Source organism: Pinus tabuliformis, chromosome X (genome assembly GCF_031772625.1).
Source record: "Pinus tabuliformis cultivar Carrire ecotype Pingquan chromosome X, CPIR1, whole genome shotgun sequence".
Taxonomy (NCBI): Eukaryota; Viridiplantae; Streptophyta; class Pinopsida; order Pinales; family Pinaceae; genus Pinus; species Pinus tabuliformis.
In genome coordinates this window covers 1543855272-1543880019 of record NC_142308.1, presented here as the reverse complement: position 1 = coordinate 1543880019, position 24748 = coordinate 1543855272, and the positions used below count along the sequence as shown (strand labels likewise).

Genomic DNA, 24748 nt, shown 5'->3' with positions numbered 1-24748 from the left:
ATAACAATGATCTCGACTTGTACAAACTGATTCACGATTGTGTGTGTGTACGGTGGAATAAACTTAATCTTCCACTACAATGCTTGGCGTATATCCTTAAGCCAAAATACTACTCTACATCTTGGTTGGGCCAACCTGCACCAGGGGGTGGGGTTAGGACCAGACCCCATTTAGATGAAGAGGTAACTAGAGGATATTTGGATGCATTAGAAAAGTTGATACCTGACAGGGAGGAATGTGCTAGTGTGCGCCTTGAAATAGGCAGATACTTCAGTGGCACTGGTTTGTTTGGTACCTTCCATGCAATGGAAGACAGAGATAGATTTGATGCTCTCACATGGTGGGAATCATATGGCGGCCAGGGACTTTTGCAAAAATTGGCAAAAAAAGTTCTATCACAGGTTGTAAATACTTCTTCTGCAAAGAGGTGTTGAAGCACCTACAGCTTCATACATAATGTGAAAAGAAACGGACTCAATGAAAACCAGGCAGAAAGCTTGGTTTATGTGCACTACAACTTGAGGTTGTTGAGTCATTACTGTGATCGGGTTTATGAGGATCCAACATATAAAATTTGGGACAACCACCCAGAGGATGACAATTTGGAGGATGGCAATATACATCTTGAAGAACTGAAAGAGGAACTTATAAGGGATGAAGATGAAGCAACAGCCATGCCACCTCCACCATCCAGTAGCAGTGCTCGAGTTCCGAGTCTTGTTCCTTTGTTGTCGCAACCTTCAACTACACCCTCACGTGGAGGGCATGTGCCTTCTAGTTCTGGTCGTTGGTCTATGCGAGAGACTCCTAGAAGACCACCACGACCTGCTCATACAGTAGACTCTCGTGGCAAGGGCCACATGCAGTAGTAGATAATAGATTTACAGTTTACTTGTCTTTTCTAGTTTCTATTAGTTTTCATAACTGTTGAGTCTTGAGTCCTTGACTCTTGACTCTTGACTCTTTCATATCATAATGATATTTTTTGTAAACAATATATGACTGTGACAATGAAAGTTTGAAGTTTGAAGTTGGCAATTATAACTCATTGGTAATGATTCTGAATTATGAATATGATGCTTCGTGAAAGACTAAAGTTGTTTCATTTCATTTCATAATTCATTTTATAACATTTCATTTCATGTTAACAGTTAGAAACTTAGATATTATTTCTTGTAATGGTTAAACTTAGCTTACAAGTACAACTTTGGTGATCAATGATGATAAATGTTATATATTGAATTTTCAATTTTGAAAGCTTGAAGTTGAAACTTTAAGATTGAATTTGATGAATCATGATTCACGAGACTCAATATGTTGTAATATGTATGTTACTAACTTGTGGATGTGGTTGATGAAGATTATAACTTCTAGATGATTGATGTGATATGGTTCAATGATCAATCTATTCTTTTTTATGTTTTTTATATCTAATTCATCATTCTACATGTTTTTGTTGACATATATGTATCAAAATATAAAAAATATATATATTTTTAAAAAATCGCTCCGAGATTTTCTCCCAAACCCGGAGCTTCTGAAAATGTCGCTCCTGCTCTCGTTTTCGCTCCCACTCCCATTTTCGCTCCCACTCCCCACTTTCGCTCCCGCTCCCAAGTAACACTGGATTCAACTATCATGTTAGGAAATTTAGGACCAAGTAATTGATGAGCAATTGCTATTTGGATGAATAACTATCTTATATGAAATGCATATGCTCAAACTACTGTGAGATGTAGAAATCTTGGTTAATTTTAGTTAAATGCCTATCTAAGTTTTAACCCTTCGATCCTTTCTATATTGAGCCTAGTTTTGTAGTATGTGGCAAAGAGAAGATAAGGTGAAGCACACGAAGGTATGATTAATGATACCGCTCCTCAAAATCTAACGTATTTGGTGCCTCCAATGCTGCAGAGAGTTGTGGCTCTGACGACTGCAAGGTCACCGTTTTAAATACTATTAAAACCAAGCTTCTCAAGCAAAGATGGATGAGTATCTATCTTTCTATCAACCAAGCTTATGCTTGGAAGTAAATTTTAATTATGCAAAACTAACTTAATATGCAAGTGGGCAAGATGATTAGAATATGGAGCGACATGAAGCTAGATCAAGGATTGAAAGCGCTTATGTCACGATTTATTTCTGAGTTATATGCCAAAGTTTTAATTGCCAAAATAAATATTCACTCACAAGACTGTGACTGAAAAATAAACCACTTAAAACATTCAGCTCAACAATGTGCTTAAAATGTCACAGTTTAATGCCCAATTAAATTAAATCACAAACTTATCACTTCAGTTTATCTAGATTCTTTTCAATGCAATTATAGTTCAAAGAGAAAAAACTTCTTCACAACTTTTCAAGATCACCCTAAAGATAATGCCAATTATGTAGATACTCAAAACATTGAATTTAGGAAATGAAAGATATGCAATTTTCCACGAATCGACGATAGAGTATTCAATTAAAGAATGTAGATCATAATTACTTGAAAAATTCCAAACTAAATATGCAAGAAATATCCAATATTTCAAGTAAATAAACCCACACTTTAGAGCAATTAAAAATATTTAAAATCCAATGCCAATGATCATGAAACTTAGCATGCAAAAGGTTTGAGCACTTAAACTTCGAAAATTAATTACCATGAAAAACCATGAAATTTAAAAGCTAATCAAATAAACACTTCAAGCTATTCCAGAATTAAAATGATTTTCTCAAGTAACTCAAATCCAGAAGATGTTTATTTTTTCCTATAGTCAAACTTTAGAGATATTGAAAAATTAAGTTACTTTGACTATAGAAAAAATCTTGACTATAGATGATCTCAGGAGCAGAAGCAACACAGGGGAAAATGCCGAAGACAGAAAAAAATACATGATCTCATAGCTTGCATTGATAACAAAGTGAGTTTCATAATCTTACAGAGAAAAGAATGTTAGTCTTGTCTTGATAAACAGCTTTGTTTGCACATGCAACGCCCACTTCTTTTCCCACTGAACAACTCTCACCTGCAACAGTGAATTAAATTATGTACAAGATCCAATCAAATCATTTCCACTATTCAATGCCATTTTTAATTAGCAGCAGAATATATGTAATCTATCCTCTTAAGTATTCTTATAAACGACTGATATTAAAGGGAAAACTGCATGTAACGAGGATTCAATTCAGATTGTAACATAAATGTTAATGGACGACCTAAAGATGAAAGAATTCTAAAGAATAAACAATAACTAAACATTAAATAATAAAAAACTAAAAGGAGAACAGAATGCCTTTCCATATCATGAAACTGGCACTCAAAGGTCAAACACAAAGTTTGGTGAAAGAAAAAGAGCTTAGATGTCTGCCTGTGAAGATTACAATTCAATCAACATCAAACCATCGACACTCTAATGTGGCCCAATTCATGAAGCACTCGCATTTCATAATTCTGAGGAGTACTTCAGGAAACATCGTAACATTAAATAAACCAGACGCCAGTTTCTCAAGAGCTATAGTTTGTGTTGATAGCTAGACATACTTGAGAAAAGCCCTTCACAAGATAAACCAAGTAGTCTATAACTGAGAAAATGAGTAATCCAGATCAAATGGTTAATTAAAATGATGATATTTGTGACATATCCATGCTCAAAACCATACTTCATGAACGGTCAAGTCTTACTACATCATCCTGACATAAAAAATATTGTGACAAGGCATTGGGAAACAAGAAACATACCTTTCTACAACTGTAACCCTTCAGGTTCAGGAGGAAAGAAGTATTTGACAAGTTCCCCCAAGTCTGTCAAGAAAGTTTCTTGGTACAAGATGGCCTTACAAGATGTTCAGGAGCAAGAGGCTTCTATGAACCAAGCCAAGGACACTATTATTTTGAAGATGTTTCCAGACCAAAGGGCAGGAAAGGCTTCCAGTTCAAAGAGAGCAGCCAAGACAGTGGATGCAGGATTGAAGTCAGTTCCATGTTCAAGACGTACGTCACCTGCTAAGATAGTGTTGATGTTCATACCTTGGGTAGGTACTTCTACACAAGCCTAATTATCTAGGCGTGGAGAGGTCGCCCACAATCTCCTTAGAACACGCTCTATAGTGAACAAGGTATTTTTGTAATTTAGCCTAAGTTAGACTTAGAAAAACCACAAAAGTATTATGTTGGCTTATTGAGGTAAAGTAAACTTAGGAAAAGCAAAATTAATTACTTTAGTGAATATGTTTTAATCTCAACCCTTGATCCCAAGTGCGGCGAGATCTAATCTTGGTCATCAATCAATTTGGAGATTAGGGTTAGGGATTTAACTCAATGTAAAGTTATAAAAGCGACATTAGGGAGATGGAGAAGACACCATATACAGCAGCACAAGACTGAGAGAGCCATCTTAATGAGGACTATGATATTCTAAGTGTGCTAGGTCCAAGGAAGGGGCAACAAGGAGATCCAGATCAGATCCAATGTTGGACGTAGTTCCCAAGTTGGGCCATTTTCCCAAGAAGGGAGCCCAAGTAAGTTCATAACTTAATGAAGAACTTGAATTGGGAAAAATTTGAGTCATTTATGCAATTGAGATCGTTAGATTTGCTTTTGTTGAATTTAGTTTTGTTAATACCCTAGATGATGCTTATATTTAGTAGACGTAAATCTACTCAAAACTAATTGTTGGTTTGCTACAATACAAAAAGATAACATGGTATCAAAGCGTAAACTCTGAAGAAAGTTGCTCTCTGAATCACAAGCGTCAGGTTCATGCTAGATCATAAGGGCCAGGTTCATGCTAGACCATAAGGGTCAGGTTCAACCACAATCATACGAAGCATAACACTCTTTAAGGGGAGTGAAGTAAATTGACCGAATTGTTGAAGAGAAAAAAATTAAGACGAGGCTGAATTCATTTTCTAGGTCTTTTTTAAAGACGAATTTAAAAAAAAAGGGTGTGGCAGACAAACGACCTAGCCACTAAGGAATTGGGTAACCAGGTGACAAACTTTGTGCATAGGGACACCGTGTTAGTTTTTGTAGCATTGGATGTGTTCTAGCCATGAAATTTGGTGGAGAGACTAGACTAGAATACATGAGATCTCCAAGACCCAGAAATAATTTCTGGAGATTCCACCTCGAAGTGACTTAATTAGATTATTAGCTAGTTAATTAATCAGTATTAATTAAGTCAAGATGAGAATCATCTAGAAACCCATACAAATCGATTCCAAGATGATCCTAGCCATCGATTAAGTTTTAATCTTGGTCATTGGTGCTCCAACAGTGGATTATACTATGTTACTGGATCCGGCAGTCGGAGGGCCAAGATCCACAGATCCACGGATCTTATCGGAATCCGGATCTGCTTGGAAATGTGTGAAATACGGCACGGTGGCAGATCTTCACTTTTACGGAAACAGAAATCTTCTCCCGAAACGGATCCTAAATTTGTATGCTGGAACCACCAAAATGAAACAGAAAAAACACTTTCGGTTTGACTTTGGTTTTAACTTTTAGGTTAAACAGTTTAAAGTAGGCCCCTCTTCGTTGTCAGTAGCACCATTATTTATAAGGCTCAAACAGGGCAACCGCAAACCACATGGCAGACGGCGAAAATAGTCGAATATTATTATATTTCATTGTTCTTCGACCATTCCAAACACCATAGACAGCCGCAGCGATTATGCATTGTTCTTCAACCATTTGGCAATGGGCAGACAGCGAAAACAGTGGAATATTTCATTGTTCTTCGACCATTCCAAACATTGCAGACAATCGCAGCGATTATTCATTGTTCTTCGACCATTCGGCAATGGGTGGACAACAGATAGCGACTATTCCATTTGGCAGTGGGCACAAGCTTGTCGGCAGACAGCGATTGTGGGCACCCACCAAGCAAGTCAGACGGCTATTGTGAGCTCCACAACAAGCCAAGTAAAATAAAAAAATCACGATATGCATATGGTTGAAAAAATCCCGATTTGCATTATTTAATATTTAGTTGGCTATTGGTGCAATGATAGTTATAAGTATTGGTGCAATGATAGTTATAAGGGTCATCTTACAATTGTATATATTATATAATTTAATAATTATTATTATAAATATAATTATATTATATAATGATTATTATAAATATAATTGTCATTTATTGATTTACATTGGTAGTATTTAATATTCAACCATTCAGATTTTAATATTTTATTATTATGTATTTTAATTGTGTATTTTAGATTTATATTTATTTTATTATGAAGTGTTAGAAAATTTCAAAATTATTTGTTAAATTTTAATGTATTTCAATTTTTATCATTATGTATTTTAATTTTTAATTGTATATTGATAATATATTATAATTTGAATTTTATATGCAGTTAGGTAACATATAGTCTATAGACCATTATCATTATGGAACCATCACAACATGAGCAGAGTGAAGGGGAAATCATCAAAACAGACCCAAAATCTCCTCTATGGCAATATGTGGAAATTATTGGAAAAAATCCCGGAGGTGGTTCATTTAAATGGAAATGCAATGAATGCCAAGATATCAAAAATGGTTCATGTACTAGAGTGAAGGCCCATCTCACTGGTTAAACTAACATGGGGGTGCAAGTATGCACTGGGCCAAAAGATGCAAATGGCATACCTGGCAAAGGTTTGAGTTCTGGAAAAAATGAAATTCTATGCATCTTTGCAAGAAGTTGTTGATAGGAAGCTTGCTAAGGGAAAACACCCAGTGGAAAGCTCTACAACTAGGCCTCCATTGCCATCTAGGCCTGCTGCCACAACTAATAAAAGGCCCACTTTAGGCCCTCTTGAAGCGGCATTCAATAATCAAGGTAGAGACATAGTCAATGAACATGTAGCTCCTTGCATCTATGCAAATGGGCTAGCATTCAATTTGTTGTGTTCCCCTTACTGGCAACAAATGATTAAGGTTGTTAATGAAGCGCCAAAAGAGTAAAAAAGCCCTGGATATGAAAAGGTTTGCACTACTTTGTTAGCATCAGAGAGACAATCCGTGGATAGATAGCTACAGGCAATCTGGGATACATGGGCAAAAACAGATGTGCCCGTCATTTCTGATAGATGGAGAGACCAAAGAAACCGTCCATTAATTAATGTTGTTGCAGTATGCCCCCAAGAGGCAATGTTTTTGAAGGTTGTTGATTGCAGTGGAATAGAGAAAGATGCATCTTTCATATCCACAATTCTTATTGATGCAATAGAAAGTGTGGGGCCACATAACGTTGTCCAAGTCATTATGGGCAACGCACAGATTTGTAAAGCTACAGGTTTGATTATGGAGGGTCGATATGATCACATCTTTTGGACTCCATGTGCAGTACATTCATTGAACCTTATGCTTGCCAAGATTGATGAGATTGAATGGATTAATGAAATATATGTAACATCAAAAGAAATCCAAATGTTCATAGCAATTCAAACAATGTCTCAAGCCATTTATCGGGGTTTTGCAAAGTTGGAGCTACTGAAGGTACTTTTTTTAATCAATATTATTTGTATTGGAAATTTTTATTTTTAATTACAAATTTATATATGGTTTCTCATTTGAGATTTGACTTTTTGAAACTTGTAGATTGTTGAAACTCGTTTTGGCTCCCACACTCTTGTCATAAAGAGACTTATGGAGGTGAGACAAGCATTACAAGCAATGGTCATTGACCCTCTTTGGGAATCATGGAAGATTTCCACTTCTGATAGAGATCAAAAAATCAAGTCCATCATTCTTGATGATGCATGGTAGGACAAGGTCCAATACCTTCTACGGTTCACTGAACCAATTTTGACCTTGATTAATGCATTTGATATAGATAAACTTACTTAGGGGAAGTTTATGAAAACATTGATAGTATGTTGGACAAGATAAGGGAAATTATCAGGGCAAGTGAAAATGACCCTTATGAAACATTCTATTATTTAGTGAAGGACATCATTATAGAAAGGTGGAACAAAACGACCACACCATTACACCTTTTGGCATATGCATTGCACCCTAAATACTATCATTCTAAAATTTTGTCTTTACCTAGTAGAACAGCACCAAACAAGGATTTTGAAGTGGTACAAGGATATAAGACAGCTTTGAGGAAAATTTATAGAGATATGGGAGTTGCAATGGAAGTTCGCGAAGAATTTGGAGGGTTTGTACAGTCTACTAGTAGCTTTTCAAATCCAGTAGCTATGGATGATCGAGGGCATCTTAATCCTATTACTTGGTGGAGCTTCCATGGTGGGGATAGCATTCATCTCTCTACTCTAGCCACCAAGTTGTTATCACAGGTTGTTCCATGGTTGTGGCACATTGCAAAGTCAACAGCAGTGCAGATTCTTCAGTGGACAATGTAGTGGCTAGTCGCAGTCAGGACTCAAGAGAAAGATGCAACAGACACAATTGATTCAGTATTTAGGATGCTTCTCAGTCGTAGTTGATGTAGTTGCAGCAACAATAGATGAGAGGGAGTTCTAATACAAATGCAGAGTTGGAAACAGTATAGCAGTGTCAGCAACAACACGGATATAGTGTCAGAGTTGCACAGTGGTTGGTGGGTAGTGGAAGTCAAAGTGGCCAGACATCAGCAGCGTATACAGAGAGTGATGCAGAGACAGGGTGTTGTAGCAGTAGTGCAGCACTAGAACACCTTCCTCGCTAAGAGGGAGTGTTTGTTTTTGTAGCATCGGAGGTGTTCTAGTCTCGAAACTTTGTGGAGAGGCTAAAACACTAAGGTTCTCCATAACCCAGAAATTGTCTGTAGAAATTCCACCTAGAAGTGTCTCAATTAAATTATTAGCCTATTTTTAAATATTTGCTAAGTCTAAACTTACAGGAAGGGGTTAATTAATCATAATTAATTAACATAAAGTGTGAATCATTTAGACACTCACACGGATTGACTATGATATGACCTTAGCCCTTGATTAAGTTTTAATCTTGATTGTTGGAGGTCCAACAGAAGATTATAAGAAGAAGTCGATGGGTCAATGGAAAACACACACTTGAGATCGATTTCCTTGGAGAGTTCAATTTTCCAAAGAGCAACAGCAATTGTTGGAAGAGCTCGAGCCAAAGAAGGAAGCAGAGACAGAGAGAGGTAGGGACAATGAAGCCAGAGGAAGATTTTTCCAGATTTGGTGAGTACTTTGCAGAGAGGCCAAAATTTCTCCAGGAGGCTGCGTAGAGGAAACGAAGAAGCTTCAGAGGGTAGTTCGATTTTGTTGGGGTAAAGTTGGTTATCAGTTTCAGAGGTCGGAAGATATTTCCAGAGTGTCGGAGAGAGTTTCCCAATCAGTAGCAAGCAGCAAGCAGGACAACTTGATTTGCAGAAGTTCTAGGTTATAGCGTTTAAGGGACTGCGTAGAGGTGAGCGCAGGGCTAGGTGGACAGCTTGCCTTTTAGGGGCAGTCAAGTATTGAGATTGCTCAGAGAGGGTAATTTCCCTTAGATAATTTTTGCTAGTATTTTCTCTGCAAGGTTGCTAGTTTTCGACATCAAGATTGTACTCAAATTATTTCATTATTGCTTAATAATATAAAACCCTCAACTACTGCACCAGTTTTCCCAAGTTGAGTTTTTCTAGGGACATTTTTCCAGTGTGTTAATTTTTATGTGTGCGTGCTAAAAAAATTATTAGTTTCCAGCGCTATTATTTTCCGCAATTTTATTTGTGAAGTTTGCAGTAGTGATTAATCTGTTGTTGCAGTAAGCAATAAAATGCATAATTAAATTACAATTAGAAGAATTAATTCCAGTTGCTGCAATAAAATTTCGTAACAAAATTTTCTCAGTTGCAGAATAATTTCCTAGCACGAAATTTTCACACCATAAACTCTTGTGCATCTCTCAACGTCTAAAGCACATTGTTATTTCTTTTCACACCTGTGGTGGGTGGAGCTTCAAGCTCCTCATCCTGTTGTTGCTCCACATGCTGCTAACTCTCCTCCACACCTATACCTATGCTCGTACTAGTGCCCAGAGCCTGATATTCCTATTCAACCCTCCGAGCTTCTGTGTGTTGACTTTGATCCACCGTTCGCAACTCGCGAGATCTCCTGAAGGCTTTCTCCTCTTGGAAATTTACATCTCGTCTCACAATGATCTTCCTACTAACTGGTATGTAGATCATGTATGCCTTGGATGTTTCGTTGTACCCAACCAAATATCTCTTCTTTGCAATTACATCTAGCTCGGGGCGCTTTTCACCTGGAACATGACAAAAAGCGATATTGCCAAAAATCTTGAAATGTCTGACTTCTAGTATCTTCCCTGTAAATGCCTCCTCGGGTATCATCTTTCCCAACACCTTGTGTGGGAACCTATTCTAAATGTACATTGTTGTGTTACATGCTTCTACCCAAAGATATCTAGGCATGTCCTGATCATATAGCATGGCTCTCACTGCTCCAACTATCGTTTTGTTCTTTCTTTTTGCAGCCCCATTCTATTGTGGGTTCTACGGAGTTGTCCATTCTCTCTTGATTCCCTCCTTAACAAAGAACTCCTTGAAGGCTTTCTCCATGTACTCAGCCCCATTATCTATCTGAATAACCTTAATCTTCTTGCATGTCAAATTGTCCACAAGACCCTTAAACTCCTAGAAGTGACTGAAGACTTTGTCCCGTATCTTCAAGAATTAAATCTAGGTCTTCCTGAAGAAGTCATTAATAAAGGTCATTAAGTACTCATAACCCCTGAGAGACATAGTGGACAATGGCCCACGAAAATCAGAATGTACCAAATCTAGAACAGCCTTGGCTCTATTGTCACTCCTTGAAAATGTTGCATTTGCGAACTTCCCAACTACGCATGCTCTGCACACATCTTCATGTTTTGTACTCACCTCTGAAAAACTTGGCATGACCTCTCTGAGCAACTTAAGTGCTCCATGATGGATATGACCTATCCTTCTATGCCATAGCTCTCCCATATCTTTGCTATTGTTGTTGCTAACTAGTTCCTTTGGAGTGTCCAATTGCAACTGTACAACTTGTTACTTCTTACCACAATCTCCTTTACTGACTTCCACTCCTAGTGTTTTTGATACACCTTATGTCCTCAAAAGTACACGTCATACCCCTTGTCCTGAAGAGAAAAAACTGAAATCAGATTCATTCCCAAACCTGGCACGTGCAACACATCTATAACATGGATATTTTTCCCTGACTCCCTGTGAAATGTCACCGCCCCTCTCCCAACTGGAGTACACTTGGATTTGTTTCCCATTTAAATCTGGAAGCACATCTCCTCTGCTTTATAGTTGGAAAAATACTCTCTAACCCCTATCATGTGACATGATGCCCCACTATCAATATACCAGACTCTTGTGGTGGTTGAGCTAGATAGGCAAGCTATAAGAGAAAACTCGTCTTCTAGTCTTGAAGACAGTTCATCAATATCCGTTGAAGTTGTTGTTTGTTACTTCTTCTTCTTATTACCCTTCTTTTTATTCGGACGTTAACTGACATAGTGTCCCTGTTGACCATATCCACAACACTTGATTTTACTCGAGTCTTTCTTTTTCTTCTCTCCCTCGGAATTAGACCCTTTTAGTGGGCCTTTCTTGGCTTTGGCCTTTCCTACAAGAGCAACATTTTTGTCATCCTCACACTTATGGCTTTTGTTGTTGCTACCACTGGCAAAGGCTCAACCTAAGCTCTTCCTAAGTGAAATCGCCGCACAAACAATCCCAGTCAAGTAGGTCTTGTCATCCATTGATCACTTGGACAAACACGTCCCACTGCTTTGAGAACCCATTTAGGGTAGTTCTCACGAGCTCATCATCATCTATTTTCACTTCGACAACTACTAATTCATCCTTAACAAGTTTGATCCTGGTGAGATAACTATCTACGTCTTTTCCCTTGTTTTGTCTGATGTTTCTTAGCTTCTATGTAAGGATCAGCTTCCTGTTTACAATAGCATTATGAAACAACTTTAGGATAGCATCCCACACCTTTTTACACATATCCAACTCTGCAATATGGGGAACGATTTTATCTTTAACCCCGTCTCAAATAATACACCTAGCCTTGGCATCCTCCTTGTGATGGGTCGCTAACTGTCGCGGATATGTCCATACAACAACAAGAGATGTTGCATATTTGTTAAAGAGTGCAACTAGGGGCTAATTCCCCATCCTAGAAGCCCCTCCTTTGATGGATCACCCTTGATGGAATTCTTCTTCACCTTAAAAATTGGAATTTTTGCTCACCTACAAGTGCCCCATTTTCAAGTTGGCTCAGGTTTGCCCCTCTTCAAGTCAGCCCCGTGATGAATACACAAGTCTTTTCACCCGAGTCAACCACTATAAATATAACATATGTCCTCCTCATTTTGGCACCTCATCACACATCACATTCTCTCTCTTCTGATTGGTTCGTACACATCTGAGGCAGCAGATTCTTCTCACATGTGTGGAGGGTGGACTGGGCATCTTTGTTTTTCTCCGTTAACTTTTCTACAGTGACCTTTGACTAGCTTTGACTGGGGCTTATTTAGCACTGTTTTGCTACGATTTTCGTAGAGATATCTCTGTTTGGGCAAGCTGCACATTCTGGTACGGGAACTGAGGCTTTTGGTGAGTTTTGACATGCATTGGCCATAGGGTATGATCTCAGGTTGACCACAAATCTGACAGGGGTTTACTCTCTCCTTTGACCACTGATTTCTAGATTGTTTTGGCATTACTTTCATCAGCTCTTGAGGCCGCATTGACTAGGCTACTAGACCGAAATTTTGGACATTTGATTGGAGTTTGACCACTGTTAACTTCTCTGGTTAGGGCAGTTTTACTGTCGTTGACAGTGTTCAAAATTGCAGCATTTGACAAATCAATTTAAGCTTCTTCTTTTGGCATTAATTCTGGTTGGCCATCTTTCTTTGCATAGTCAAAGTTTTAACTTTGACTTTTTCATCATTGTACAAAATTGGATTTTCTCTCTGTGTTGAACATTTGACATTAATCAATACGAAGGATTGGTTGGGTTTTCCCCCTTGTGGGATTTTTCCTTAGCATTACCCTAAATCTCTATGTTCATTGTCTTGGCTTGTCTTCTTGTGCATATTATTGTTGATGTTCTATCTACAGTTACTGTCAATGGTGAATGCTAATTGATTGCTATTTGGAATTTGAAGTGAAATTATTATTGGGCTAATAAATTTTTGAAGTTACTGTTGCAAGCATAGAACATACCATAAAAATTAACAATATTCCTCCAAACCATGCTCCTCCAACAATAATAAAATTATGGATTTCCAAATACCAAAGTTCAATGCACCATCAAGTGTGCCTTGATCCCTCATTCCAGTTGTAGCCATTTTTGAAGCCCTTGATCAATAAACTCCAATAAATCTGAAGAGTCTATCTATGTGCAAACCTTTGATTTCTCCTTCAAAACTCTTGCGCTCAGATAACTAATAACCTCAACGCTTCAGTGCTCTGATACCATGTGAAATTTCTAGCTACATAGAAGGTGCTATTAACCCAACTAATTATTTCCTATTACTTATTCACAGTAAATTAATTCTTTTACTGGAACAACACCATTCACAAAATAAAATTTGTAGTAGAAAATGCGAGAAACCAATTACACAATGAACACAAGTATTTTTAGAAAATGTCCCTCGAGAAACCCCAATGTGGGGAAAACTAGTTTTTAGATCTAAGAGTTTATATTAATATCTTCAACAAAAACTGCTATTGAGAAATTACAACTACTTTCCTCACACTAGCTAAGCTCCGGCAAAAAATTGATCTTCACTACTGCAAGTTAATTTGACCGTCAAGAAGCAATTCGGCCTTCTGGAAGTAACTCAACCCTCCTATTCAACCTTGTCTCGTCCCACACGTGCAACCTAGAGAAATTCAATCTCCACTGGAAACTCGCACAACTGGAGAAATAACTCAGTCTCCTCTAGCAATTCGACCTCTCTCTGCAAATTGTGCTACCTCCAACAACTTGCTTTGACCACTCGCACTACCTCTAGCAATTCACAATAGCAACTGGAAATTAGATCTGGCCTTCTAACAACTCGCACTGGAAAACTTGACCTCCTTCTGCAGAAATAATTCGGCCTTTGTTGAACCTCCCTCTGGAACTCAGAAGTTGGAAGTCTTTGAGAAGAATAAACTCCAGTAAATTTCTTCTCAATTACTGTTGTTGAAGCCCTCCTGGTGTCTCTCTGAAAATCACCCACTCGATGTGTCTCCAAAGCTACCCATCAATCTGCCTTTGCAATCTCTCATTCATAAATGAATTGCCACGATTAGAAGTTCACTTGATCCAAACGATAGCTAAAATCATCTCAAAAACTGTCTGCAAGCTTCTAAAGGTAGCTCGATCTTATCCCAAATAATGTCAATTAACTGTCCACTTTACCTAAGTTTAGGCTTAGGAAATATTTTTAAAAAATCACTAATTGACATGAAGCCTAGGAAAAATTACATGGGCTTGGAGATAATCAATTCCTCTATGTTCCTAGCCTTAATGACACCTCTCAGGCTAGATGCCTATCCAAGCTACAATATTTAAGAAATCTTGCTCTCACTGTTAAGCTGAAGAAGGGAAAGGGAAGTTCGACAATGGCAAGAAGAAGGACCATAGTAAAGTGAAATGCCTTACATGTGGCAGTTTGGTCATTATGCGAGTAAGTGTCCACGAAGGAAGAAAGAAGTGAACGAGAAGAAGCAGGAGACAGTAATGGCTCCTTCAGCCATAGTCAAACAAGATGATTTCTTGAAATGGTTTGAGGAGTAGTTTTCTCTAATATCTCAGTTCTCAAGGAGCACCATTCGTGACGGTGCTTGGTTTATAGATAGTGGAGCATCGAAGCATATGACAAGATCACGAGAAGTATTTAAGAGCATAACCGAATGGGAGTCCAATCTGCACATGAAGATTGGTGATAAGATTTAGAAGACAATCAAAGGGTATCGTTCAAGATGGCGTCAAGAGGATTGTTGCGAGTCCAAGATGTACTTTAAGTACTGGAGCTCGGGTGCAGCATGTTGTTTATTACGAGTCCAGGGTGTACTTTAAGTACCGGAGCTCAGGTGCAACATGTTGTTTATCTCAGCAACTGAGGCTAAGGGGTTTGAAGTGATGTTCTGTGATGGAAAGGTGATGCTCAAGCCCAGTGACTCTAACTCCAATTTAGGAGCAGTTCTTGGAGTAAGAGAGAATGGTCTGTATAGGTTGAAGGGCAAACCTATTGACCAAGGGACGAAGGGGGAGTCAAGTTCGAGAGGGAGTTCGCAAATTCGGAGGGAGAATCCGCAACCCAAAAAGAGTGCATCATCAGAGGGAAGAAAGGAGACTTCCATACTTGACAAAGAGGAGCCATGTAATAGCTTAAAGGCCTATCAAGAGAAGAAGAGGCTAGAGGCTTCTAATAGGAGGGACACTTCCAAGAAGAGTATTGTTCATACTGCCGCTTTTGCTCTTGTGATGGACGACGAAGCATATGATGAATGTGTTGATTTGGGTTACCATCAGATGTCCTCTAGCCACGAAATTTGGTGGAGAGACTGGGGCACATGAGATCTCCAATACCCAAAAAGGGTTTGGGCAGATTCTAAACAGATCGGGAGATATTAAAATAATTAATATTTTTAATGGAGTCCCTAAGTTTAAACTTAGGGAAAATAAAATATTAATGAGTATTAATATGAATCTGTGTTAGCGTGGTCCAAAAGACATCGATCAAGCCAGATCTAATCTTAGCCATTGATTACGGACTTAATCTTGGCCGTTGAATCGTCAATAGGAAAAGTATAAGAGGAGGCTTATGGGTCACTTGGAGATTACACCAGAGTGATCAGTGATTCTAATCTCTAGTGTGTGGTTTGCTAAGAGAGATAGAATCAGTGATCGGGAGAGCAGCTGAGGGGCATTGATTACATAGAAACAGAGAAGGTAGAGATTGTGCCGGGAGAGCAGCGCAGACGCCAAGGAGAGTGGCGCAAAGCCACCAAGGGCTCACGCAAAGGTAGCCAAGTGCTGCACAGAGCACCAGAGAGGCCAGCGTGTCTGATGCAGAGGCCCAGAAAGCTGACGCAAGGCCTCCTGGGGCTGGCAGACCAAGAAAGGCTGACGAAGGGCCAGCGTGAGACAGAAAGGGCCTGACGCAATCCAGATTGGGCAGAAGCTGGGGTTACAGAACAGTTTTGTGCTGAGGAGCTGCCGGAAGGATTTTCCAAGGTTTCAACCATGAGATTTCTCTCAAACTGTGAGGTATAGTTGCTAAGGAAATTCTCTATTGGGTAGGCCAGTTTCGGTACCCAGATTGTACTCTGATATTGCTTAATAAAAAAACCCTCATATAGTTGCACCGGTTTTCCCGCATTGGGTTTTTCCGGGGACATTGGTCCAAAAATAATGGTGTCATGTGGTGTGTTTGTTCTTGTTTCTTTTAGTTGTTGATCTGTAATATGTTGAGCATGCACTGGTGTTTATTTTCAGTATTTACTTTGTAAATAACTTGTCAAAGAAAGATAACAAGTAGGTAGGAATAAATCAGAAAAAGTGCATGAAGGGTTACTAAACTAAGTAAACTTAGAAACTTCAACATGGTATCGGAGCGTGATTGCAGATCACAGGAGGACTAAAAGACATCAGTCGAGCGGAGGAATAGCAGCAGAAAACAGTGGTCCCAAGGTGACAGAAGTTGTTTCTAGCAACGCAAAAGCCAAGAAGTATGACGCAGAGCCAGCCAGAGCCACACAGAAGAAGCCGGGAGCTGCGCAGAGCCTCAGAGAGGCCAGTGTTGCTGACAAAGAGGGTCAAAGGGCTGACGCAGACCCATCTGGGGTGACGCAAAGCCAGCGTGAGGTAGAGAGGGACTGACGCAGTTCATAGAGAGGCAGTGGTTGGACTCTTGGAGTCTAGAAGGCTGTAGAAATATTGCAGAGTGGAGTTGGTGAGGTACTGTAGTCAGAACAATACCTGACAGAGCAGGGCCAAAGGAGTTGTTACCAAGGATTTCTAGCCGAGGAATTTGGATCAGCAGTGTAGTGGCACAAGACGATCAAAGTAGGGAGCATCTCGACAAGCGGCGAAAGGATTTCCAGGAGGGAAATCAGGACTCAGAGGGAGTCCAGAAGAGAACTTCCAAACGGGCAGTAGAGACTCAGAGGAGTCGATCAAAGAAATTCCAGGAGGGAAGTAGAGGAGCATCATGGCACTACACGGGGTAAGAGACCAGGATAGACTGGACGAAGCATCGAACTTCGTAGTCTGGAAGGCCAAAATCTTATCAGTGCTTGACAGGAATCGTGTCAAGAACTTTGCCTTGAAGATTATAGCTATCTCAGTCGACCCCAATGATAACGACAAGTACGAAGAGGCGATGGCGAGGGCCAAGTGCGTTATCCTTGACAGGGTCAAGGATCATGTCGTAACACATATAGCCGAGAAGGAAACGGCAGTTGAGATGTGGGAGGCTCTCGAGAACCTATACCAACATACTTTTGTGTAGAGAAGAATGTTGCTCGAGGACCAGATGAGGTCGTGTCAAATGAAAAAGGGTCAATTGATTGACACCTTCCTCAGAGGACTGAATGAGATCTGAGACCAATTGACTACTATAAGAGTGACATCGGATCAGGAGCTTATGGTGAGGATAGCCCTGAATGTTGTCTCAAAGTATTGGGAAGTGTTAGTCCAGAGTTACCTAGGCAGAGGGACTCTCCCACCTTGGAACGAGATGTGGGCAGCTCTTCGCCAGGAAGAGATCAGACGGCAGTCAAAGACAGGTAGCAGCAGCAAAGGGATCAAGGTCAAGCAATAGGAGGAGAATGTAGCCCTAGCATCTGAGGGAAAGCAGGAGAAGCGGAAGAAGAAAGATCTCTCCAAGATCAAGTGCTTCCACTGTGGGGAGATGGGTCATTATGCGACCCAGTGCCCAAGGAAGAAGAGTAAGGGAGAGTCTTCCGAGACCTCTTTTTCGGGGTATTAGTTACCGACAAAAGCTTGCTATAAGGTCAGGAAGGATTGGTTGTACGGGTTCTTTCAAAAAGGCCCAATAAACACTTTCCCTCGTTGTACGCTCCCTCATTGTACTAAGGCAGCGCTAGCACAGGCAGAAAAGGAAGTTTTACATATGATAATTGTGCCATGAGTGCACACACGCCACTTGAGCGGAAGTGGGGAGACATCAAGCTGTAGTCAGGCGGACTACAAGCGATGAGGGGCAAGATCCTTGAGGTACCCAGCCTCTTGGATTAGACCTTTCTACGTGCGCCTCAACAAGGAGTAGCAAGACTGGCGGAGTGGGTAGAGACGAATGCGAATGGAGCAGCAGAGAGAGCTATAGTGCAAGAGTCCCGAGACAGTGCGAGGCTAGCAGGTTGCAGCAGTGAGAGAGGCACAGGAATGTTGCACCAGTGCAGGATGGCACAGAGAGGTGTGCAACAGTGCGAGATGCAGGGAATTGTTGCAGCAGCGCAGAGGTCAGAGATGGAGCACTTGTCAGCGGCAGAGGGAGCTTCAGCATCAGGAGGGTCTCTAGCCCAACAGAGAGGTCAGATTGCGAGATCAGTTACTTCTTAGTAACTAAGTTGCAGTGCAGCAAAGGGCAACACGATGCAGCATGATGAGAGAAGGTGCAGTGCTGGGAGAAAGGACCAGCAGCAGCACGAATGCAGAGGGAGTTGTCGTACAGATGCAACAGTGGTAGTGGCAGAACCATGGGTAGCACTACAAGAGGTAGCAATGCAGAGGATGTTGGCAGGAAGGCCTAGCATCAGCACAGATACCGATGCCGGATGATTAGAGTAATACTCGGTGAGGAGTATTGCTAGAGCATAGTCCTCACTAAAAGGGAGTGTTGATTTGGGGTAGCATCGGATGTGCTCTAGCCACAAAATTTGATGGAGAGGTTGGGGCATATGAGATCTCCAATACCCAGAAAGGGTTTGGGTAGATTCAAAACAAATCAGGAGATATTAAGATAATTAATATTTTTAATGGAGTCCTTAAGTTTAAACTTAGGGAAAATAAAATATTAATAAGTATTAGTATAAATATGTGTTATAGTGGTCCAAAAGACATGGATCAAGCCAGATCTAATCTTAGCCGTTGATTAGGGACTTCATCTCAGTCTTTGAATCGTCCATAGGAAAAGTATAAGAGGAGGTTTGAGGGTCACTTGGAGATTACACCAGAGATATCAGTCATTCTATTCTCTAGAGTGGGGTTTGCTAAGAGAGATAGAATCAGTAATCGGGAGAGCAGCTGAGGGGCATTCAGTACAGAGAAACATAGAAGGCAGAAATTGTTCCTGGAGAGCAGCGCAGACGCCAAGGAGAGTGACACAGAGCCAGCAAGGGCTCACGCAGAGGCAGCCAAGTGCTGCGCAGAGCACCAGAGAGGCCAGCGTGTCTGACACAGAGGCCCAGAACGCTGACGCAAGGCCTCCTGGGCTGACATAGGCCAAGAAAGGCTAACGCAAGGCCAGCATGAGTCAGAGAGGGGCTGACTCAATCCAAATTGGGCAAACGCTGGGGTTGCAGAGTAGTTTTGTGTTGAGGAGTTGCCGGAAGGATTTTCCGGGGTTTCAGCCAAGAGATTTCTCTCAAACTGTGAGGTATAGCTGCTAAGGAAATTCTCTGTTGGGTAGGCTAGTTTCGGCACCCAGATTGTACTATGATATTCCTTAGTAAGAAAACCCTCAGATAGCTGCAACAGTTTTTCCGCATTGGGTTTTTCCGGGGACATTGTTCCAAAAATAATGGTGTCATGTGGTGTGTTCGTTCTTGTTTCTTTTAGTTGTTGATTTGTAATATGTTGAGCATGCACTGGTGTTTATTTTCAATATTTACATTGTAAATAACTTGTTAAAAAAAATAACAAGTAGGTAGGAATAAATCAAAAAAAGTGCATGAAGGGTTTCTAAACTAAGTAAACTTAGAAACTTCAACAGAATGGTGGAGAGCAGCCGTGGAGGAGGATTGTGTTCTAGTGTGGGAAGAAAATATACTTTTGAGGAATGGAAGTACCTGCCTCAATAAGAGGGAGTGTTGAAAATTGGGTAGCTCGGGAGGTACTGCTACAAGCCTTGGGTGCTAGGTTTGTGAGGAGAAAACCCACAAAAAGATGAGTTTGTGGGAAAAGTACCCAAGTTTGGGCTTTCTGACACAAAGGAGTGGACTTAGAACCCAAGGAAACTAATACTATATTCTAATTTGTTGTTGAGGAGTCTCTTGAAGGATAAAGAGGCTCCTAAGTCACCTGTTAGAGAGATATAAATATAGGCCAAAGGATAGACCAAGACGCAAGTGTGAAAGGCTCATTTGTGAGAAAGAGTGCCAAGCAAGAGGAGCCGCATGATAGCCTTAGAAACCGCAGCAAGGAGATCTATTCTAGGAGAAGCCGAGTTGAGGATCTGGCTAGCTAGAAGGGACTGAGAATCTGTTGTGTGGTACAGACTGAGCCATGAAAAGGGCCGCAGGCCTAGGAAGGATTCATTGATATGTTCAAGGATCTGTCCAAGTGTGCCGAGGGTCCGCCCTAGAAGGTCCACAGCTGTTTGAGTGAAAGAGGCTGAGACAAGGCCAGTTTGAGGCCTGTTGTGTGTGTTGGAGACAGACCACAGTCTGTTTAGGGCTGGCCACAGCCTAAAAGGAAACGCCAAGCCTGATTAGGGGCGGTTGTAGCAACTCAGTGGTGTAAAACAGTTAGGGCAAAGATTGCTTAAGCCTGCCGAGTCCAAGTGGGGGCTGGTTAAGGCTGTTGTAGCAGCTCAAAGGTCTGGCTAAGGTAGGCCAATGCCTACAGCATGGGACAGTAGAAGTCTATGGGCTAAAGGAATAAGCCCAGGCTTAAGGAGCTGTCGGTGGAGCTGCCAGGTGGGCAGAAGTGGACTCTGAGCCTAAAGAGAATTGTCTGGGCACGATTTGGTGGCAAAGGACAGCGAAGATCAAGGCCAGAAGAGGACTGAAAGGGCTGGTTGCCAAGGACAGCAACAGCAAGTATAATTGTTTATTCCTTCTTTTATGCGCGTATGAGGACCTAAAGGATAAGGCCTCAGCCCTAGTTGTATCAGTCGAATGACAGATTTGTATTTTATTGTATATTAGCATTTGTATCTGGGATTGTAAAGGGCCATGATCCCTGGTAGGGGAGCCCTATGATTTTCTTATTGATGGACTGATAAGAAATGTGTTTGGGCCAATAAATATTGTGTACTTTGTTGATTTCAATGTTGTTATATTCCGCTGCGCAAAGAGCTTCAGTGTTGGGCAACTCTAGTGTGATTATGTGCTTAGCTAAGGCCTAAGACCAGATCTAGCGTGAAAGGAAACTTCAACAAAAAATGTGCCATATCCTCATACCACATAACACCAATATGCTAAGGAAATCATCTACTAAGCAATTTATACATCCTCAACATATAAATTAGGCCCATCCCCACAACAATGGATGATGTCACAATAACTCTACTGCTCAGAATCAATCATCATATAAAGCATGCCAGACTCCAAGGGATATCGACAATGGACATATAACTTCGCACTAACCACTTTCCTCAAGACATCACACACCCACCACTGCAACATTGATCAGTAATAACATATGGGTAAAGCCAGAGGAAGTGTGTGCATACATAAAATACCCTCCCCTGCATCTAAATGCTCAATCACCTATATCATCAGAAAACTCCTTCTAATTGCAACTGGGACATGATGAAAAATCCTCATACAACTTGAGGGGTAACAGAATGGATGGAACCTCTTACATATGAGTTGAATTGTATAACACTGCTATTTTGTATTAGACAAAGGATAGCATTTTGTTTCAGCTTCTTATTTATGACCTTCATAACAATAAGGACCACTGCCTCAAGGTGTCGCATTTGACGGAAGTTGGAACTTATTCTTGATTCCATGATTGTAGTAAGACATGTTATTAGGAAACATGGTTTTGATCAAGACGTAAATAGTAGGATATATGCAAAAGATGGCCAGGAGATGCACTGCATCAGCTTTCAGGCCATGTCCAAACTTTCCAGGGTCAAACATTATAACTTCCCCAATTTTGTGTCACACAGTACTATTAATGAACGTTTTTTATTTACCAAAAGAAACCTATAAACCACATGTTATTTTTGACGTGAACAAAACCATTAAAAGATTACAGCCAGCAGTTTTGAGGTATTATTTGATGTACAGAATTATCTATAGTTGACGATAATACAATAAGAGAGGATGAGTTACTGCAAATTGGGATTAAAGATATGCATGCAAATACCAGTTAGTATGGCTTGATCTACACGCAACTGGTTACCGAACATTTTGATGACTCGCATATCAGCTGGAACTTTGCATCCAACTACATTAAACAAGATCATTTGTAAAAATATCCTTGAACAGCGTGAGTAAAGGGAATGAAATACAATATTAAAAGTTGTGTATTCTCAAATCTGCAGAGAATCATACCTCCAACTTCAACTATATCCCCTGGAACAAGATCTGATGCTGGAATTATTGATAAAAGGCCTGAAATGTGGGCCCACAATCACAGTCAAAACAATTATTTTGATTGTTTATTCCAAAGCATACACAGCATATCTTCGTTGCAGTTTTAGTGAGAAAGCTATAAACTTAGAAGAAATCATACATAAACATGCATATATGCTTCGAAATAAACACTTAGAAATTTAAAAGTAAATTAATGTTTCCTATCACCAAAATTGAAGAAACCACAAATTTGGAGAAGAATAATGCAATCTGTTTAGTTGTCTGAGAATAAAGATGTAAACAAATGCAAGGCATTTCATACAGCATAAAACCAATAACATAAACTTAGAACTACCAACAGGAGCTATAGCATATAAGGAGCCAGTTGCATCAGAAGCGAGACCTTTTTAATCAGGAGGCAATCTGAGTGGAAATGGTGGTTGGTTGCACCATAAATGTCTCAATCACAATAGGATTATACTCTAGTTGCATATGGAGAGATCATACACACCACAAATAACAACTAAAAAGGAGCACTCGGCAGAGGAAGTTCTTAAAATGCCCTGTTACCTCTCATGTCAGCAGGGGTGCATAAATTTTTTCACTTGCATGATCACCACAATAAGCCCAAGGTCACAAGTCAAAAGCCTTGTGAAAACCATGTAAGTCTTTGTATTTAGGTGTCCTAGACCTTGTGATTGTCAGCCATGGTCTGTCCTTTTGGGTTAAGTCCTTGGTCTCTTTGTCTTGTATAGCATCAAGGGATTTTGGATGGGCCTTGTTGACCACTGGAGTGGCACTTGATGACTATATGAAGACTCCATGCCCAAGGATGGTCCAAAAGACACTTGTACCATCAGATATTATCAATCAACAAAGTTTTTTAGATTCTACTTTTATTTCACATCATCTTTATTGTACCCAGATTCCACACCCTATGAGGAATTGCAATAAGTGATACTAGCAATGATGAGTTTTGAATCTGTAACAGGCCTAGGATGTTGGGGCTTGATCAGCAAACAAGTACACCTTGGAGTGTTTTTTTTTATCTATTTAATTATCCCTTCTTTTTTAGAGGCAGATAATTTTCTAGGTTTTTTCACTCACTTTTTATCCCAAAGTCGAGGTGACGGTTTGAAGGTTGAGCCCCTAACACATTTTAGTGTAAAGAGTAGATGTATATTACCATACTATATCACACAAAAAAAATCGTGGAATTTGGTTAGGTCTAAGTAGTCATTTTTTAAATTTTTAGATTTTCCACACTGTGGAAATTGCAATAAGAATTGTATTTGTAATGTAATAAGTGATGTCTAGAGAAGTTGTATGAGGTATGAGTAATAAAATTTGCACCTCCCACCCTCAACTTTTTACTATGACACACTTTGAGGGGTTAAAATGTGTTTTGAACGCTCAAAACCCACTTTTCCTAAGTTTAGTGGGAAATCTGGCAATTAATTAAGAGGCCAAGAGGTGAACATTGGGGGTCTAGAGTGTTGATTTGTGTAGCTTGGGAGGTAATCCAAGCCCTAGGATTCGGGTTTGGAGGGAAAAGCGCCACAAGAGTCACTTGTGGGCTTGGAACCCAAGTCTGGAGTTTTGTGCCAAATCGTGTTTTGGGCATTCCGATGAACACATTTCTACATGTGATGGCATGAGACAATAGAGGACAGAAAGGAGAATCCAACACTTCGAAAATCGTCGAATTCTGAGTTGTAGAAGTGGAGATATGAATTTTTTTAATTATTTGATGGGTTTGCACATGTGTGTCAAATTAGGCTTGTGACAGTTGTAGAAGCCCCTCATGATGACGTTTTGGAGCCCTTCTTTATGGTATATATAGCAGGTGAGTGTAAGGACTTATCCGCATCCAAAAAGTGCAACACAAAGAAAAGGAACTCGTCGTAGAGGAGGATTTTTTTGCCCTAGCCACAGCAAGGAAAGGACTGAATAGCAAGGGTTATAGAGGTTTGTTTCAAGGGCCTTTTGGAGGACTGGGCTACTAGAAGGGAGGTCGAGGTAGCTCCCTAGAGGAACGAGGCAAGGGAAGGTTCTACTAGCCTACGTAGAAGTGTTTTTGGGTGCAAAACTCTTGGTGAAGGGCAGTCGAGTTTGTTGTAGGTGGGCCGCAAGCCCTACCTCATCTTTGGAGGGCAACGTTGAGTTGTTTAGGCGTTTTCTATGCCCAGGACAGCAGCCAAGGGAGCCAGCACTTCTCCAAGGGTAGGTCGCAGCCAAGGAGGGTCGTTTTGGTGGCTAATTAAGGGCTAGTACAGCAGTCAAATATGCCCTA

General features: G+C 40.3%; 1 protein-coding gene across 2 annotated transcripts in view; it reads right to left on the bottom strand.

The window, feature by feature from the left end:
• Positions 1-24748, bottom strand: part of ECA3 (endoplasmic reticulum-type calcium-transporting ATPase 3) — a 447643-nt gene that overhangs the window by 336102 nt on the left and 86793 nt on the right. For both annotated transcript variants that reach the window (XM_089449126.1, XM_089449125.1), the window contains exons 8-10: positions 22435-22494; positions 22247-22327; positions 2926-3011 (exon numbers count right to left, since the gene is read on the bottom strand). In XM_089449126.1, coding sequence (XP_089305252.1) covers positions 2926-3011; positions 22247-22327; positions 22435-22494 — 227 coding nt within the window. The remainder of the gene's footprint in view (positions 1-2925; positions 3012-22246; positions 22328-22434; positions 22495-24748) is intronic.